The sequence below is a fragment of the Diuraphis noxia genome, unplaced genomic scaffold (assembly GCF_037042655.1).
Source record: "Diuraphis noxia isolate RWA-SAM2 unplaced genomic scaffold, SU_Dnox_SAM2 contig0002, whole genome shotgun sequence".
NCBI lineage: Eukaryota > Metazoa > Arthropoda > Insecta > Hemiptera > Aphididae > Diuraphis > Diuraphis noxia.
This window is the reverse complement of record NW_028301712.1, coordinates 74,706,910-74,726,378: the sequence shown is the minus strand read 5'-3', so window position 1 is coordinate 74,726,378 and position 19,469 is coordinate 74,706,910. Positions and strand designations below refer to the sequence as shown.

Here is a 19,469-nt window from a genome sequence, read left to right as displayed (position 1 = left end):
AATCGATCTACAGAACAACTCATCGTGTCAACAACATCAGATTTCCGGTACCAACACATAAACGCGCCTAAAAACCGAGACGGTATTGTATTCGAAATACAAGCGAAAAAAAGCGCTCATATTTTGCTAAGTCAAGAACGCAAACCGACCACGCTGATGTACCAGATTGTATTAGGTGACTTGGATAATACGATTTCGTGGATAGGTCGCGGAAAACATGGTAAATATATATTTTGTTCTAAAAACTTACTAGATCGGTGACCGTAATAATATTTATACTATGATGGTTTAACCATAATGTGGTTCATTGTTTACGTAACTTCAGGAAATGGTGTACATTTGACGAGTCGCAACACTCCCGGAATTTTATCTGAAGAAGAACCCCGCACGTTTTGGATCAGTTGGGAGAAAGGAGTATTGGCATTTGGTTACGGTCAGGAAATCCATCAGTACCCGTTGCTGAAATGGAATATGGACAAAAAAATAAAAATTAACCATATCGGTTTCGCCACCATTCTTGGAACCACAGGGCAGTTTAGAGTGTGGAATTACAACGACGAAGCTGGCTTCTCACAAGTACTGCACTTAGAAACACCCAATACAATGATATCGGGATCCGAATCTGGCACTTTGGTTGTAACTGGAGGTTTAAACTTCCCATTTTTCGTGCAGAATGAACCGAAATTTTCTACGAGGTATGCATTAATATTTTTCTGATCCGTACATTATTTATGTTGATATTATTATTTGTTAAGTTTGGTATCATTCCTATCAACTTTCACGCCACTTCTCATGTCTGAACATAATAATAACGGCACCGAAGAAAAATCACTGGTAGATTTATTATCGAAGAGCATACCAGTACTCCTTTCCTACCAAAATCCCGATGGGTCGTTCGGAGACCATCCAAACGTACCGTGTTACTGGTAAGGTATAAAAGTACCTAGCTCACCATACATTATTTTATATTCTTGTTAACTTTTAGGTGTGACCTTCGCGTTCTCGAAATATTATGGAGAAGTCAGTCTCACGTCGGTGTGGATTCAGATCTAATCAAAGGGCTAAAAACGTGGATCCAAAAGCAGGTTTTCGAAGATTTCTCAACTGTTGTTGGTCAATCTGACATGGAAATAAACCAAATAATATGCGCTGCCGACACTTTGGCCACTCTAATGGAATTAGGCATAGAATCTGAAGTATGTTCAATTTAAAAAACTAACATTTTAATATCTAATTTAATTTATTAAATTTATATATTATATAACTTTATGTAACCAATAACTCTGTCAGTAAATGTATACATTTTTTTTTTTAAACTTAATTTCAACAGATTGATTCAAAAATTGCAAATCACACCAAATCCTATCTCGAACAACATTTACATAATATTGTCAAACCATACCCACTTGCTATAACTACCTATGCGCTGATGATTTCGAATAGCTACTTCACCAAAAAAGCTCAAACAAAATTACAATCTCTTTCGACAAACCAAGAAAGTGAATTTGGATGGCCCAAAGTACATCCTACGTCTGATTGGTACGACGATGTAGTTCCACAAAAAAAAGGTGAAAACAGTGAGTGATATAAATAGTATTAAGTATTTAACTACAGTCATATTATTAAACCCCTATACTATGTTATAGTTTCGATTGACGAATTCAAAGCTTCATTGTATTGTTTAATGATCTACTCGGCAAAACGAGAATTGAAATCATCCGAACCCATAGTTCGTTATCTATACTATAGAACTAAAATCTTGGATATATATCCCGAGGTATGTATCACATTGTGAAATTTCAAAATATATCACATGGTTAACTATTCTTTTTTCCATTATAGTTAGCGTATCTAGCTGTGAAAGCATTTGCTATGTATGATAAAATTGGATCGGATCCTCACCGGAAATTAACAATTTCCCTGGCTACTTCTGGTATGGAATTGACCGATACGTTAGAACTTGACCCCAGTACAAAATCTCAATACTTACATTTACCTTCTTTGCCAACAAAAGTATTTGTCTACGCTACCGGAGCTGGATGCTCAACAATACAAGTTCGTGCTTCTTAGTTTCTTAAATAACATAAAATATATTTAATATATTTTAATTTAAGTTCTAAATAACATTAGAATTACATATCTACATACCAAAACATTTTTCTTCGGTTCTCTCAAAATAAATTTAAATACTACCTAATTTTTCTTAAATCTAATCAGTCGATTCCATATTTTTCTAAACAAAATATAAACATTTTTAAACAGCTATTATACGTCAACGGGTTATATAATACAGCTTACAGATACATTTGTTTTTTCATAGATGTAATTTTGGGCTGGTAAAAACCTTTTTTTCAACTGAATTATGCGAGGCCGATTGTTATAACAATTTTTTTATTTCCATAGAAATGCAAATCTACAATAAAAATTTAAAAAAAAAATTAAATTAAATTTTTAACGAAATATAGCATACTACATAATATTTTCTCACTTTACTATACCCAAAAACCTATAAATACGTTCTTTTATTTCTTTTATAAAGAATACACACCTAATAGTATGCTATTTTGATTTAAGCCTTGATAAGTATTTCTTTTATGAAGCTATTATTGATTTTTCTTTTTTGAAATGTTTAGTAAGCCTATTAGCCATCTCAGTATTAATTTTCAATAAATAAATAACTTATAGTTTAATTAAAACATATTACATAAGTATATAAATTAGATTTAAAATATATGGCCAATATAATTTAATATATAAATGTTCATACAACAAGATTTATATTTATTTAAACCATACATTTAAGAAAAATAAATAAATTGGTGTTATTTTTAATAGTATTTATTTATGTTTAGGGGAGAGTTTTGTATTCTACCTATACTACGGCAGAAAATGATAAAAAACCGTTTGATCTATGGTCAGGAGTCACTGACGTTATTCAACCGAGTAAAGGTTTTACAGATGAAATATATGGTCATGCGATAACATTAAGACTAAAAACATGCTTTAGGTATGTTATACAGTAATTTAAAATCGAGTAACTGTAATGTTTTATTCGTATTACAATTGTGTAGGATGAACAACGAAACGGAAGATGCTATTAGACTAGAAATAAAACTATTTTCGGGGTATTACTTTGACAAGATTTCGTCTGCTAGCGTATCAAATGTCCATCACGACTCACATTCCAATCATATTTGGTTTGTCTTCGCTAAGGTAAGTACAACACTAATTGCTAACATATCTAATAGCCGATCGAGAGTATGCGTACAGATTTACAATAAATATAAATTGTCAAAAACCCGTAGGTGAAAAGTAACTGCATCGTTTGCGTATCATACACGGCCAAGAGCATTCAAAAAGTGACCGGTCTACGACCAGCTGTAGCAAAAGTGTACGTTGTGTCCAGACCTGACCAGAGTTCGTATAAATTATTCCACGTAGATGAAGAACAGAACCCGTTGGCCGAAGGGTTGACTGACATGCAAATTGCAGACTGGATAACCAACGATTCCAACGGTAAGTACCTTCATATATCAATATAATATGACCGAGGATGATGCGTAATAGTATTATATCATAATATACAAATTTTTAATTAAGGCTTTCCCGCGGATAACAACGACCCATGCAAATGTAACGACCACTGCGAATCGACTACGACGGATAAAACGACAGTTGTACCGACTACGTTGAGCAACACTGAGAAACCGTCGACTCAAGCCGCCACTACTTCCACATTTACCAGAGACGTGACGACGGAAGGAACACCCGCTGCGACTCGGTCGACAAAGGCGGAGGAAGTGCTGTCAAAGCCGAGAATCGCGACGATCCCGACTAAGATCAAACGAACGCCGGTGAAGTCGACCGGAAATGTGGTGCGCAACATGAAAAAACCCAACAAGAAAACCGATAAGGACAAAGATTCTAATTCCAAGCACAGGGCGAGTGACAACAGTCCCGACTCGAGTGATCGCGACCCCACACCGTTGAAAGACACTGTCAATACCGACCCAGCGACGATGACCAAAATGGCCCAAATGAATACGATGACTAATATGGGCCAAACTAATATGATGAGAAATGGTAGGCCACCAGTTGTCAGCGGTTCGACAGCAAAACCGATGACGACGACAACTAAAGTCACAACTGTACGCGGCTCAAACGTGACAACGGATGACCGTACGACCGCACGCACTACCACTTATACCACAGTGACCACTCCGACTACTACGAAGCATCCAACCATCACCCCAATGGCTTTGACTTCAACTAGTGTGCAGGCATCTAAAACATCAACACCCAGCAGCCGGGCTACAACAGTTACTGCTCGACCATCCAAGACCACAGATACTCCCGTCACTACCTCCACCGCGGCGGCCACCCCCACCACCACCACCACCACCACTGTCGTGACGCCCACATCCGTCAAACCCGGGCAAGCAACTTCATCCAAGCCATCAATAACACCCACAACTTCAGTGTCACCGGCAACGATGGCCAAGACGTCACTGACCACTGCAGCGGCAACGTCGGTAAAACCCATCACTGTAACTACGGCCACGCCCACTCCAGCGGTGACCACAACCGCAGCGGCAAAAGATCGCACGACACCTATGACGGCCAAACCATTGGTCCCGTCCACGACGCCGATAGCTGACCTGATAATGGAAGCAAATCGAAACAAAAAGATCGCCTCCGACAACCAGAAGAAGGACGGCTCTGAATAATAATCGTAATTGATTTTTGGTTGCTGCTCGAAACTAAAATATGTATTGCTCCAAAATGTATTTTACTATTATTATTATTATTATTATCACCACCCACTATCTGCAGATTAACAGAACAACTATAATAATCTGCGATGTACATAATTTGGGCGCATTACCGCTTTAGATATGGGATTTCATCAAACATTTATTTACTTAGTTATACAAGCAGAGTTGGTTTTTATTTAGATAATATACAATGGCATGATGGCATAATATAAAAATATAATGTACAACTTGTGTACTGCAAACCATATCGTCGTCCAAATTGATATGGGTTTACTTAGAACATTTTTGAGTGTTATCGAAATAATGATAATAATACACATAATAAGGTATCGAAATAAAATAAACTTATTAATAATACATCTTAAAGTAGATATACAATTTTTGACACTGAGTGACAATCAATAGATATGAGTTTCAGATGTTACCTTAGTATTGTTAACATTTATGCCGTTCTGTTTATATTTTCACAACAAAAGTATTATTAAATTTCATAAAAATGCTCAAAATAATATATAATATATTATGATAGATGTAATTTGCCAATTTTAGTGACACATTTTGGTGCTTTTTGCCTAGTCAATTCGTTTTGTCCGTTTCAAATACGTCCGTTTTAAATATAATTTGTGAAAACTGAAACGAATATCAAAAGAATAACAAATATAATCCTAAAAGTAGAATAAACGAATGAAAGTAACGTAAAGACATTTTGCTTTTATAAATTTCGTGATTCATTACTATTAAGAATTGTCTACTAATAGTATTGTAAAATAATAATAGAATTTTTCATATTTCAATAATATTGCACCCATGATAACTATCCGACACAACTATATTTCTAATGTATATTTCTATGTAATAATATAAAATACAAAGTTATTAAATACATTTTATTGATGCACGCATATATTATGGTACACATGACGTTTCCACAAAAATAATACTATTTATAGGTATTATCATTTCCAACTTTTATTGTTATGAAACTTAATATAAGTGTAAAATTATTTTTAATGTATGCATTGCATGTGTTGTGTGTAGTCTCAAGCTCGTAGTTAATCAGTTTGTTTTCAGTAAAAGCATTTAAATTATATTGTAATAATAATTATGCTGTAAATGTGGATAACTAAAATATACCAAACCTTTTAACGTATTATAATAATATAATATAGTGTAATGACATAATTATATAAATTATTGTCACAACGAAAACATTTATTTTATTTTCCGTGTCAACATTATACAATATTTATTTTTTTAATCTTAACAGTTTTTAGATATTTAAACTATTTAATATGTATATTATTTTCCATTAAAAATTGTATTCTTTTACCTCAAGTCTCAACACATAATTAATATAATATGTAGTGTACTGTCGTTGGCTGTTACGACTTTTGTACTTATATTGTTGCAATAAAGTTGTAGTGATGCTCAGATTCTATAAGAGCATTGAGTATGTTGTATTACATATAATGATTATTATTTTTCATTTTTCTTATTATTAAATAATTATAAACACAATTTATCCATCTTCTCTCTTGAACGACATCAATAGTGAAACAAATGGTATAATAATTATATATATTGTATATTATCGTTGTTGAACATGAAACGCATCAACGACATTAACAAAAACGCATACAAAATAATGTTAGATCAATTTTAAATTACAACAAAAACGTATAGTATAGGTGATTGTGAGTTTACGCTCTCATTTTCCGAGCAATATCTTTCGGGTGTTTCCGAAGTTCTGGCCGGCTTGTGTGGCACCTTTGTTTTGTCCGGCTTGCAGTCCAATGACGCCCTCTCCGGCCCGTAATTGCGTTTCAGTAAAATCACGCTTGTTCTCCTCGGAAGGTCTTGGTCCCAAGGTTGGGCCTCTCCACTCTGGGTGTTTGTATGCCTAAAACCATCGATTGGTATAAATATTCTGCTATCGACCACCATGTTATATTATGTTAATATGTTCGTTACGTACATGTTACAAACATATTATATTATTAACTATGCATCCACCCTCCATAAAAACGGCACATAGTTCTCAACATTGTTAGAAAAAGACGGCCAATTTTATGGGTATAAATATGGTTGAAAGTTCTTGAAAGGCTATAATAATATTAATTAACAGGTTGAACATAATATTAGGTTATATAGGTACTTTAAGGAGTTAAGTCAGAAAATATTTGGGACCTTAAGGAGTTTCGGGGTAAGCTCTCCTAATCCCCCAAATTTACACTCATGACCTGTACATTAATGGTATACCTAAAGTATAATCTCTCGACATTAATGGACAGAGATGTACTAAGTTTTATGACATCTTTTTCTAATAACGTTGATCTTCAGATGACCCCTCTCTCATCTGTCTGTCTCTACTCTCTCTCTCTCGCTCTCTCTTCTATTAATTAACTTTATAGGTCACGTACCGTCCTTCCGATGGCGAATATCGTCATAGTCACTCTATATATGTTCTTTTGTTCAAACAAGTCAACAGACTGGAACAGATCGACGTCTGGGACACCGTATTTAATACAAGCCTTTTGAAATCTACAAAAGACAAACGACAAATTTAATAAGCATCGTTATTAATTAATACGTAAGACCCCATAATATAAGTGCATGTGATACATAAGTATATATTTGTTTAAAAACAGTAGACATTTACGGCGTACAATTCATGTTTATGGCTGTTTAAATCAATTTATAACAATCATTAAGTTTACAGAACTCATTGATATACGATGATCAATCAATAAATGTGTACAATATAACCGAATAGTAATTAAGTTTATGAGTTTTTGATTTATATATAATGTTAAAAATAGTTTAAGACCAATAACGATATTTTATTACCAAACATACTATACACAAGGATAATAATATTATCACAACTATTATACCTTTAATCCCTAATCTTAAAATAAAAATTTATTTTGTATCCTAGAAATTATTATTAAGTACCTACTTATTTTATTATTACTGTTATTATACTTTCATTTTTAGAACAATAGGAGCACTAAACAATTTTAATAGGAATATTCATTGACACAAAATCCAAGGCCAAAAAATTGAGAACCTAAAATTTAATGCTTATTGAGAAACTACCGATAACCTGAATAATGAGTGAATTATTCAGGTTTTAGCAGTTTTCAGTTCTTTTTTACAAATACTCAAACATATACGTAGGTATTCACTTTCCACAATATATTTGATAATCTATCCTCCTCATCTTTATTTACACAGCTTAAGTTGGCTACAATTAAAATTGGTGTCTATCTAAATCAATAATAATAATAGTTTTGTTAGTAAAACAAATATTTTAAGGTAGTAAATAACTATACCGCAAATATGTCAAGTATAAAAAATATGTCACCAATTTGAACAAAAACTAAACCACACGATTATAACGCATCAAATAAACAAGGAGAAATACCAATAAAGAAACTGAAATAATTTTGCTAATAACAAAAAAGAATTTGACAAATTTTTAATTGAATATATGCTTGTGGCAAACGGTTAAACCAATACTATTAGAATGTGTTTCCTGTATATTATGTAATACATATTACATACACAATTAATAATTTGGTTTTAAATAATATGGCATAACTATCCAGGAATATGATAAATATCATTTAAAATTACCTAATTGTAATTTGAGTATTTATTTTGCAATAATTGTAGTTTTATTAAAACACATTTTCACTGATTTCAAATAAATAAACGAATCAGTTAATTTCTACTGTATTATATTCCTCTTTCGGTACACTAAAAATTTTAAATAAAATATTAAAAACAACGTTCCTCTCTCAAATAAATCAAGAAACATCAAGCATTCCATAAAAAATGGAATTTTCTTTGTAGCCTAAAAAGAAGAGGGTCATTATAACCATAAGGCTACGCTCACCTCATCCACTCCTTCCTTATCACTAAGGAACCTGCTCCAGTATACAACACGTAAACCTATCGATCGACCGACGACCACAGATGCTCAAAATGCACCAAAGCTCGGTCAATTTTTAAAAACACAACTTCCCTCAGCTTCGACTTGCTCTCAGCGAAGCAAATTTTCAAATTTTTCCATTACATACACTTAAACCATACATTTTAAATATCTGTAAATTTTATTTCTGTTCACATTGTTAAAATTATAGGCTAAGATGTTGAAGCCTTATCATTAATAAAATATATATATATTAAAATCTCTCGTTTATCCCAGCCAGATTAAAATATATTTTTTATTTCGTGATGAATATAAAATCGTTTAGCGGACAATATAATAATAATAAAATTATTGTACGTACTGGCTAATATTGTCCATCATTTTATAATCGCCGCCTGAAGTATTAATTTTGGGTATAATACCTGGTGACAGTTTGTTCATCAGCTTGCATAATAAAATTCCGTCCCTGAGTGCTAGCTCGAATGGCAAACCTAAACCAACAATCAAGTGCAGCCGGGTTAGGTATTTGTTTATCAAGGTATCAATATATTTTACTTTGGTAATTACCGGACATATGTCCAACATTCAATATAACTTCGCAATATAATAATATATATTTACCTGGTGCAAACTTTTCACCAGTCACGGCTTCGATCCATTGTTGAGCTTCAGCTTCTTGATCCAGGTCTCTTTTACCGGCAACCTGAAATTAAATTACCACGATAAATTCAATACGATGTCGACTAGTCTTCGAGACGCACATTCGTGTGACTGTTCATTGCAAACAGTAAATTATTTTAATCGAAATGTTACAATTTTTTATCAATCATACCGATAAACACAGTCATACGATTATATTTACTTTTGAAAACTGATATGAACTGTTAAGCTTATCGAATTTAAATCGGTTGGGACCCTTAATCTAATTTCGTTCATCCACTCATTTAAGTTTGGTTTGGATATTTTAAATGCGTGAAATTATACATGTTTCGCACTGGTGTACAAATGAGAGGATGGCATAAATCCCCCTATGAACCAAAAACAATATTAAAAAACTCAGTTTAAAAATGGTTTGAATTAAGTAAATAATGTACATGAACTCTGAATATTTCAACTATAGTCTATAATAGAAGCACTCTGATATATATAAACATCAAATGTTTTAGAGTATTAAACCCGCTGTGGACGTTATACTGTTACGGTTTTATTTAGAAAGTATTAAAATATAAATATCCCGTTTCAATTAAAAACAATTGCATTTAGAAGAGGTTAGTGTCTTTACTACCATATTGGGTTCTGATATTCCTGGACGTACGTACGTATATGGTATGAAAAAATAAAATATCATGTCAAGGTAACAATAGTCAACAACACCTAAATTGTAAATATAGCTGGTACTCACGTAAAATAAATGTCAAAACACAATGTAATACTTATCCTATATTTTTTTTTTTTTTTTTTTTTTTTTTTATTGGTTAAGCATCAACTACATAGGTTATTAGCTTACATGTATTATCCTATGTTATATTACTATATAATAATACATTATGTAGTTATTCATGATTATAATGAATATAATAAATTATTACATCAAAATAACAAAACGTAATTCACTTGTAATTAAAAAACTAAAGTCACTTAGAAATTTAAAGAATATATTTATCTACTATTTGAGTACATTAAATTTTTCATTTTTTCATTTTGATATTTATAATGTAAAATTAAAATAACTTAATTAATGTTTATAAAATTAAGTTCTACTGAAGATTTTTAAACTGCAAATAAAAAAAAAAAATAGTCAAAGGTATTTCAAATACAAAATAAAAACTGAAAAATAATCTCCAAATTACTAAGTTGTATGCAAATTCTGAAAATTGCTCGAAATATTTTACGAATCACATCATATCATCTTTAAATATTAAATAAATAATAATGGTCTGATGGACTGTTAAGCTTGTTTGTACCATTGTGGGCTGTGGCTTACGAGTTTAAAATTAAGGTAATAAATTGCAAAAGAATTATATGTCAAATAGACAAGAGAAAAAAATCATTAGTGAAAGATTTTTGTTAAATATGAGATATTAAAATAGACATTAAAATAGTTTCAAAATGGTTTAATGATCGTTTTAAGTTACATACATATTTTAATAATGATTATAAAATTTGCACATTGTGAGCACTATACATCGTTTCTTAATAAACATATTTTTTATTGTTATTATTCTTTTTATAGTCAACCGTCACACGTAATCAAAATCTTTTAAATCATATTTTTAATGGTTATCAAAAATTGACTAAGATCCAAGTTCTATTTGCAGGGAAACATTTAATAAAACCTGAACCCCTTTTTCTTTGTAGAGGACCTTCGACGTGGCACGTATATACCTACGTATTTGATTCCTTGCCAACCGAGGGTTTATTTATTTCATATAAATAAAATCCGATAATATCGAACGAAAAATTCATTGAATTGGCATACTCACACACATTTATATCTTTATAATTTATATATAACAAGGAGTCTCATATATCAACGACTGGCCTGTATAGCATTACCTAAGGTTACACCACGCATAATACGTGTATTTTGATCAAAATGTTATTATTTATAAATAAGTAACAACACGTGTAATGACAATTAAGAAACTAACCATAATACAGTGATCACTTATCCCACGCCATACATAATGTTATGTAAATCTTGGTTGTTCGTAAATACCTTTTACCACTGCAGCTGGTAACATAGACATTTGAGATAACAACATAAACAAAAAAGCCTAAAATTATCCTTTGGTCGATTTATAAAAACCTTGAACTGAATTAAACTGAAGAATATACTTGATTTTATATTTAGATCGTTAATGACAAGTATACTACATCAGTCTAACTGACTGGCTTTCCCCTCTACCGATGATTATGAAAATATATTCTTAAGATGTTATGGTGTACCTAAGACACTTTATTAGTTTATTAGACGTGATGAGTGTGATAAAATAGTCTAGCGAACGTGGCCTTGAATTTAAAAAAGTAACACATTAAACTATAAATACATCTATTAAAATTAAATATGATATAGAATAAAGATTAATCTTGCCTAAAAGACAAGTATTCAATGCAGGTAAGCTCTGCATTTATACGGTTTAAACACTATTATGATTGATCGAGTTTTTATGTATTTTAATAATACTTAAATCATAATTAGCTTTGCTTTAACATATTCATAACAATTTCATTATTTAGATAATCAATAACATTGTTGTAGAATCTTATAATCAGTAATTCAAACAATTAAATTAATTTTATAAAAATTAAAAAAATAATTATAATTTTGTGCATAACTTTAAGTTAAAATAAACTTTAAATATATCTTTGATATATCACATTAAATAAATATCTTAATTTTTTTTATTTTTATTTTAATGCATCCCTTGATAAATATAAATATAAAATTTTTAAATAATTACTTGGTTAAAATTGGAAATTAATGCTCATATATTGTAATATATGAAACGTCAACAAGCAATCAAAATATTAACTCAACTATTAAATTAATAAGACATTAGGTTTAAACTAATTTTATTCAAAACGAACTTATTAATTTTTTCTTAATAAATATTAAAACCATTTTTTAGAATAAATTGCAAATACATATTTAACAACATATTATACATTTATACTTGAACTTGTATTCCATCATATTTTGTAAAATTTTCAACAGTTGGAATATTGCCCTACATTATCTCTTGAAATTATTTATTCAGTAATTCTAATTTTATAGAATAATTCAATTGTACACATTTTATAATATATCAGTTTTAGTCGTTTTAGAAATTTTTTTATTTAAAAATACTTTAGAGAAATAATTTTGATAAATGCATCAATAACATATTAATTTTATTGTAATTATACGATTAGCTAAGTACTGCTAAATTATTACTGTTCCTAAAAATATTTTAATATATCTATAAAAATCACGCATACAACGAGTTTGCGTAAAATGCACTCCAAAAATACTCAACGGATTTTGATAATATTATACTCAATGTGTGTGATTTTAACCAACCTAAAATATAGAACAGTTGTTATCTCGTTAAGTGATGTTTGTCTATAAATGGTTGCTATTGGTATATAGGTTATAATAATATAATATAGTAATAGGAGAAATTAGTATTTATTACCATTATTCGGGCATAATAACCTAACCTAAGGTTTGATTGATGATGAGAATATTTAAGTGTTGAATACCATAACCTATACCTAGTATTAAGTAACGAATTGAACAAAGTTTGAATATAGATATCTAAGTATATATTTTATAACAATTTCTAATGCCACTATTTTAATCAGCATTATTCCAAAGTTGTTTATAACAAAATATTTTGTATACAAATTCTTATTAGAATAATATAAAATTAAAATAGGAATATCTACTATATGATGAATTAGCAGTGTTGATTTTCTATGAATTACGAACTATACTTAACTAGAAATTTCAGAAACACAATAATTTTAAATATTATACGTACTTTACAATATATTTTATACACATTATTATAATAACATACTTAATTAGAACCTAAATACCTAAAAAATAAAATTATTCCATAGCAAAACCAGACTTTTTAATTAAATAATAATAAACTATGAAATAATTTTAAACGACAGTTTGCTAAAACTTCTTACATAGATATGCTGTCACTCCTATTTTAATTAATATCAATTAGTTTATCACTTTTAAAAATAAAAATAATAGTATATCGGTGCTATCAATGATTTTTGACTCTCCCCCTTCTCATAAATTAGTCAGTTTATATTTCTACAAGGTGCCCTTAACTTATATACAAATTTTTTACAATATGTAGTAAATTGTTTGAAAATCTATTAAATATAAAAAACAGCTGTCAGTTAAAAATGTAAGACCAAAACAAACTTGTAACACTCAAAACTACTCTATACTTATACAGAGTGTCCCATGAGGATTTACCCATTGCGATACCTCCCAACATAATGGTGATATCGAAATTCTGGTCTTGTAATAAAACTCACAAGGGTAAGAACTACAATTGTTTTATATTTTAATTTATTTCAATTTTTTGGTAAAAAAGTTTAAAAAAATATTTTTATATTTAACTGTTTACAAAAAAATTAAAGATAGCCATTTTCTAGAGATTATTTTTCTGAAAATATTGACGTTTAGAAATTTTATTTTCATTAATTTCCTGATTTTTAATATTTTTTTTCAGTTTCGAGAAAAATTGTGAATTATTAACACCATAATGTTATCAAACATGTGACACACCGCGCCGCGCGCATTCCCATACGGTCGGCTGAATTACTTTCCGTGTTCCTAATAGTTATAAATTAATTATCATATTTTATTTCTTCAAAACTAGAAAAAATATCAAAAATCAGGAAATTAATGGAAATAAAATTTTGAAACATCAATATTTTCAGAAAAATAAACTCTACAAAATAGCTATCATTAATTTGTTTGGAAATAATTAAATAAAAAAATATATTTTTTAAATTTTTCACAAAAACATTAAAATAAATCTAAAACTGAAATTATTGTAGTTCTTAACACTATGAATCTTATTATAAAACCAGAATTTTGATATCTCCATTATTTCGTGAGATATCGCAATGGGTAAATCCTCACGAGACAACCTGTATATGGGATATAACCTATATATGGTTTTTAAATTAAACTGAATCAAATGAATGTTTCTTAAATTATTAAAATTATAAAACTCTTATCAACTACCTACCCACTTGTAAACTAATTATGTAATTCAAATAACTATTCCACGATTAAATCCTGTGTGTAATAATAGTAAATAATTTTGATCATATAAAATTGATAACTAACTTGAGGTTCGTTAATTGTATATAAAAAAAAAATGTGTGTTTTATTATTATTAAATCATTAAAATATATATTGTAATTTACCTGCCACAAAGGACGTCCACTGGGCATTGTATTTTTGTTTGATTTTATGAAAACGAAAAAAAAAGAAGATATTTGAAGCGGCTTCTAACGAATATATCTGTCAGATAGCTGGACTGTTTGTGTGCGGAATAGGCGATTACACTGTCATGCCAATGAAGCTTTCTAGGTTTTAAGAAGGGCGCGTTCATGCTAGAATCTTTGTCCCACGCACACTCATACACCTTACAACTAAACTAATAATAATAATAGTAATAATAATAATAATAGAACGGCTGAAATTTAATGGTATATGAATAAAATAAACAAGCATTAATAAAATATTTTATAAATACACTTTCGAACCGTTTAGGGCATGAATCCAATTATTTAATTGTCATACCCTTATTTTAGCAATTTATACTAGTAAAAATTTGGTGGATTCAATCCAATTAACAATAATTCCATTGTTAATAATACAATAAATGGTTTTAAAATGTTTTTATACCTAATAAGTACACTAAGTAATTAATTATAAAACAATTTTTTTTTATATTGTTAATAAAACTTGTTACACAAAAATAGACTATAAGCGTGTATAATAATGTAGTAGAACTGCTAATAATTGAACTGACTAATCATTCAATTGGAAAATCACAATTTTCATAATTAATATTATAGCTAAAGATATTGTATAGGTAGAAACATATTATTATAATTAGCCAATATAAGCCATTAGTAAGAGGCAAAGAAATCGAACCACAAAATAATAATAGCCATTACAATTAGTCTTTGATTTTTAAAGTAATATTAGCGAAAACATAAAACTGATTAAAAGAAAAATACTTACGAAAGAAAAAAATGAATATGAACGATTTTTATATCAACCTATACGAGAAACTATATGAGTGACTTGGTGAATTTTGATATTTTGATGTTTGCTTGACTTTGCCATAAATATATAATAAAAATCTAAATCTTAACTTTTGGACAATAGGTACCTATACATTCAGGTATTCAAATGATATTTTTCAACAATTTTACATGATACAAGGAAAATATAAAATGAAAGTATTTACATGCGTTGTATGCATTTTTATCAAATAATTAAAAAAATCTCAAAATACAGCAAAATGTCTGAAATAGTTATTATTATTCATATGCTATATCTATAAATCGTATATTATATATTCATTTTGATTGATAGTTACTATTATTTTTCTGTTTTTAACATATTATTAAAATTTAACTAGGTAGGTAGCTTAAAAATGACGATTTATTAAAATTATGTAAGCCTTGTATTTGAAAAAATTTTAAGACCTCCTGAAAATAAAATTTTAAAGTTACTAGAATTCTGTTTTTTAATTCTTTTATTATAAACAGTACAAATATTTCAATTGCAAACCAGTATAATATGGCAAATATTTATTTTGATTTTTCTGATTTTTTCATAGTATACGATTATTATATGTTCGTAATATCTGCCGATTGGTATAGGTACCTACTAATAATTGCATAGTTAAAAATAGGAATATCATCAAATATTTATATTGTATAATAAATTAATAACTATATATCATAATTAATTATCATAATTTAAAAGCAGAAACACCTATATAGTTATATTTGAATTCAATAATATTGTTCAATTTATAATATTTAAGTGTTTAAAATGTTTAGCATGCTTATAATATACAATCGTTTATACACCATACATGAAAATGCATAATTTTCATTATGGTGTGCGTGTTACGGTCAGATCGATAGATATTTAAAGCGCTAATAGTTTACTACAAACCTTAATATTCAACAGGCCAATAAATTGGATAAATATTATATAGTGTATAATTGTATAAACCTATGTAAACAACTGTGGTAACATAAGTATAATCATGACTAAAAAATTTCGTTCGTATAATATATATTATATTAAGTATTATGCTACTAGAAATATTTTCTCTGCAAGTGAAATTTAGAAGCAATTGATATGTTTTGAGTATAGTAAAGTGCAAAAATATTTAATAGCATGCTAGATTTTGTAAGAAATTAAATAAATTAAATTTTTAATTTTAATTTTTTGATTTGCATTTCTATGGTGATGAACCTATAAACAAAGTTTTTAATTACTCTCAAAATGAATCATAAAAAATTTATACGAAACACAAAACATTGTTAATGTGGCCTATTTAATTAATTAAAGTTTACGCTTTAAAAAAATATGTTTTTGGGCTAAATACACGTAATTTCAAATTTGTTTCTGACCGATTTTTCGTAAGATTTTCGTTGTCATAGTTACTTCTTAACAAAAACTTTTTAAACTTTTTAATATACATTTTCCTTGTAGAGTAAAAATGTTGAGCAGCGTAGTAGGTATGGTTTTTATTTTAATGCATATCTTTATTTGACTTAGTTAAAGCAACTTAACTTAGTAACATTGTAAATCGTTAATGCCCAGCAGCCCAGATAGTCTATATTTATAAAATGATTAACCTTAGGTAAAACAACGGGTTAAACTAGTTACGCCATGAACACTGACCTAATGCAGATATGCTTCGACCTTACAAATGAGGAAAAAAATATATAAATATACTCGATTCGGCAAAAGAACATGCCGATTTTCGGCGTCCCCCTCCCCCACGTCACGACAGCAACGACAAACGGTTCACCTAAGACAGGGTGCCGCGTGGGGATGCCCGGAAAAAAACCGATTCTCGTCGATCCTTGTAATGTTCTCTCGCTGAACAGAGAACAGGTGTTAGATTTAATTCAATATTTTACAAATATGTCTGCACAATGACCGGGTACTAGATTCTATCTGTATTCTTAGAATTTTATCGTTTGAGAAAAATTATGATATATTTCGTCATGATCAAGTAAAAATTTCTATTTTACTAATACTATAATAATAGCTTTTCTTTTCATGCAATAATATATACTCTTACTGTCTCGTACATCAGGTAGATATAATTTATTTCGTTCATTTATTTATTGTAACATGGTTAAAGGTATAATTAACAAAATCTATTGCTTTTAAATAGCTAGTTATGTCTCTTGTAATATTATACATAATTTTTATTTGATGTCATTGACCTCCTCTAATTCTCTCACGTCACGATTCAGGTCGCAAATTTGAAATTTCAGGTCGGAAATCAACTACAGTCTACAACAGTAATATACGTTATTAAATATTGTTTAAATATTTTTGTACTCATTTTAAACTAACAGTGGGTTAACAATCATTTGAATATTAAACATATTTTATTTTCTAGGTAATTGAAATTTTGTTTTTAAAAATCTTAAGGTATATAATTACAGTCTTGAACGTCAAAGATAATTTAATATAAATTTTTGGAACTATGTACAAGTAAGCGGATTGTGTAAGTTTTAGTTATTTTTCACCCTATATGTACTTGTATATTTTATGTTTGGTAATACATTACTACATTAGTGATAGAAAATAAAAATATAGATACAAATTGGTACTGCCATAGAATATTCTCAAGTATAAATTTATATTATCCATTATTGTTAGCTGCGTGACAATTTTCAATTAAGTTACAAATTAAATACTTCCTATTTGAATTCAAAAAATATTTAAATCAGTACTGGCTATATGATATAGTATTTGCCTAAAATAATTCTACAATAGCCAATAGGTATTACATCAAAAATAATCAACTAACTCCGCGCCTTTAAATCATACAACTATCATTGTATTCTTATTATACAAGGTCATAATATTTTATTTTGACATATCGATTTCGATGCACATTCGTCCATCGATAAGTAGGTACATAAAGCTATATTATCAATCTCTAGTTAATGGATTAAAAATCAATTTAAGTTGAAACCTGAGAATAATCATGTCCAAAAAATTTCTTTTACACTTCACATAATAATTGTGACGTGGTATTGTCATATTTCATGAAAATTAATTGTTGAAATATAAGTATATAACTACTTAATCCTCTCATTTAATATTTATTGGTATACTATATCTAATCTATTTTTGATTTCGTGAGTAAGAATTGCCGAAAGCGAAACCCACAGTATAATCTACGTAATAAATAGTGTTTACTCTAAACTATTTTTACTCAAGTATATTTATATGAGGAGAGTAATTATATCGCCGAGAGTAATGTTATTATGCTTGCCATGGCAGCTGTAGCGAGGGCGGTGTCCAATCGAAATAGGACATATATAGGTGAACACCTTGTAAAAAGTTAATTATATTGTTCTAATCATCCTGATTAATCCAATAATGTATTAAAATATTTTTCTTTTTATACGTATTTGTATATTATATAATATAATATAGGTAAAGTTAAATATTTATAATGCAATATCCAATTAAACATTGTATTTTTTTTCAATTACAATATTAACCCTAATAGTCCTGCATTATTATTTTTATTACAAAAAAAACAAATGTATACCATGGTGTGAAGGTGTGTGTATAACCAATTTGGGGAATCTTTTACTTGTCATGTAGCTAATAAATTTGGCTTTGAACTAGGCCACTGATGGTCAGTAAGGGAGTCAAATAGCTTAGTTTTTGATAGTTGTTGCACTTATGCACAATTTTATCAAATAAAATTATTTATTTAGCATAAAATATATTATATATCTTGAATTTCTAATTACATAATAATATGATACTAAAATATACATTTTTTAATAAGAAAAACAATACAATTTACCAGGATGAACAAGATGTTGATTCGTTTAATGATTTCCTAAAAAGCTAACATTGGGCCACCGAATCATATTTAAGGTTAGGTCACTATTAAATAATTTAAATAAGTTTAATTATTAAAGCAAAACAACAATGA

The 19,469-nt window shown here is 29.0% G+C and overlaps 2 protein-coding genes across 3 annotated transcripts in view; one reads left to right on the top strand and one right to left on the bottom strand.

Moving 5' to 3' along the window:
* Window positions 1-6,245, top strand: part of LOC107162781 (C3 and PZP-like alpha-2-macroglobulin domain-containing protein 8) — a 145,107-nt gene extending 138,862 nt beyond the window's left edge. The window contains exons 15-25 of one of the 2 annotated variants that reach the window (XM_015509829.2): window positions 14-220; window positions 326-695; window positions 756-926; window positions 986-1,196; window positions 1,331-1,568; window positions 1,647-1,777; window positions 1,843-2,055; window positions 2,853-3,007; window positions 3,072-3,213; window positions 3,306-3,516; window positions 3,601-6,245. In XM_015509829.2, coding sequence (XP_015365315.2) covers window positions 14-220; window positions 326-695; window positions 756-926; window positions 986-1,196; window positions 1,331-1,568; window positions 1,647-1,777; window positions 1,843-2,055; window positions 2,853-3,007; window positions 3,072-3,213; window positions 3,306-3,516; window positions 3,601-4,727 — 3,176 coding nt within the window. In that variant the 3' untranslated portion in view covers window positions 4,728-6,245. Of the gene's footprint in view, window positions 1-13; window positions 221-325; window positions 696-755; window positions 927-985; window positions 1,197-1,330; window positions 1,578-1,646; window positions 1,778-1,842; window positions 2,056-2,852; window positions 3,008-3,071; window positions 3,214-3,305; window positions 3,517-3,600 lie in introns of both variants that reach the window. The other variant, XM_015509814.2, reaches the window with a different exon arrangement.
* Window positions 6,246-6,341: 96 nt separating this feature from the next.
* Window positions 6,342-14,821, bottom strand: LOC107162510 (muscle-specific protein 20-like). Its single transcript, XM_015509461.2, has 5 exons — window positions 14,662-14,821; window positions 9,334-9,415; window positions 9,074-9,203; window positions 7,196-7,316; window positions 6,342-6,675 (listed from the first exon to the last, which is right to left on the bottom strand). Exons 1-5 carry the CDS (start codon window positions 14,686-14,688, stop codon window positions 6,484-6,486), a joined length of 552 nt encoding a protein of 183 aa, XP_015364947.1. The 5' UTR covers window positions 14,689-14,821; the 3' UTR covers window positions 6,342-6,483.
* Window positions 14,822-19,469: the final 4,648 nt, after the last annotated feature.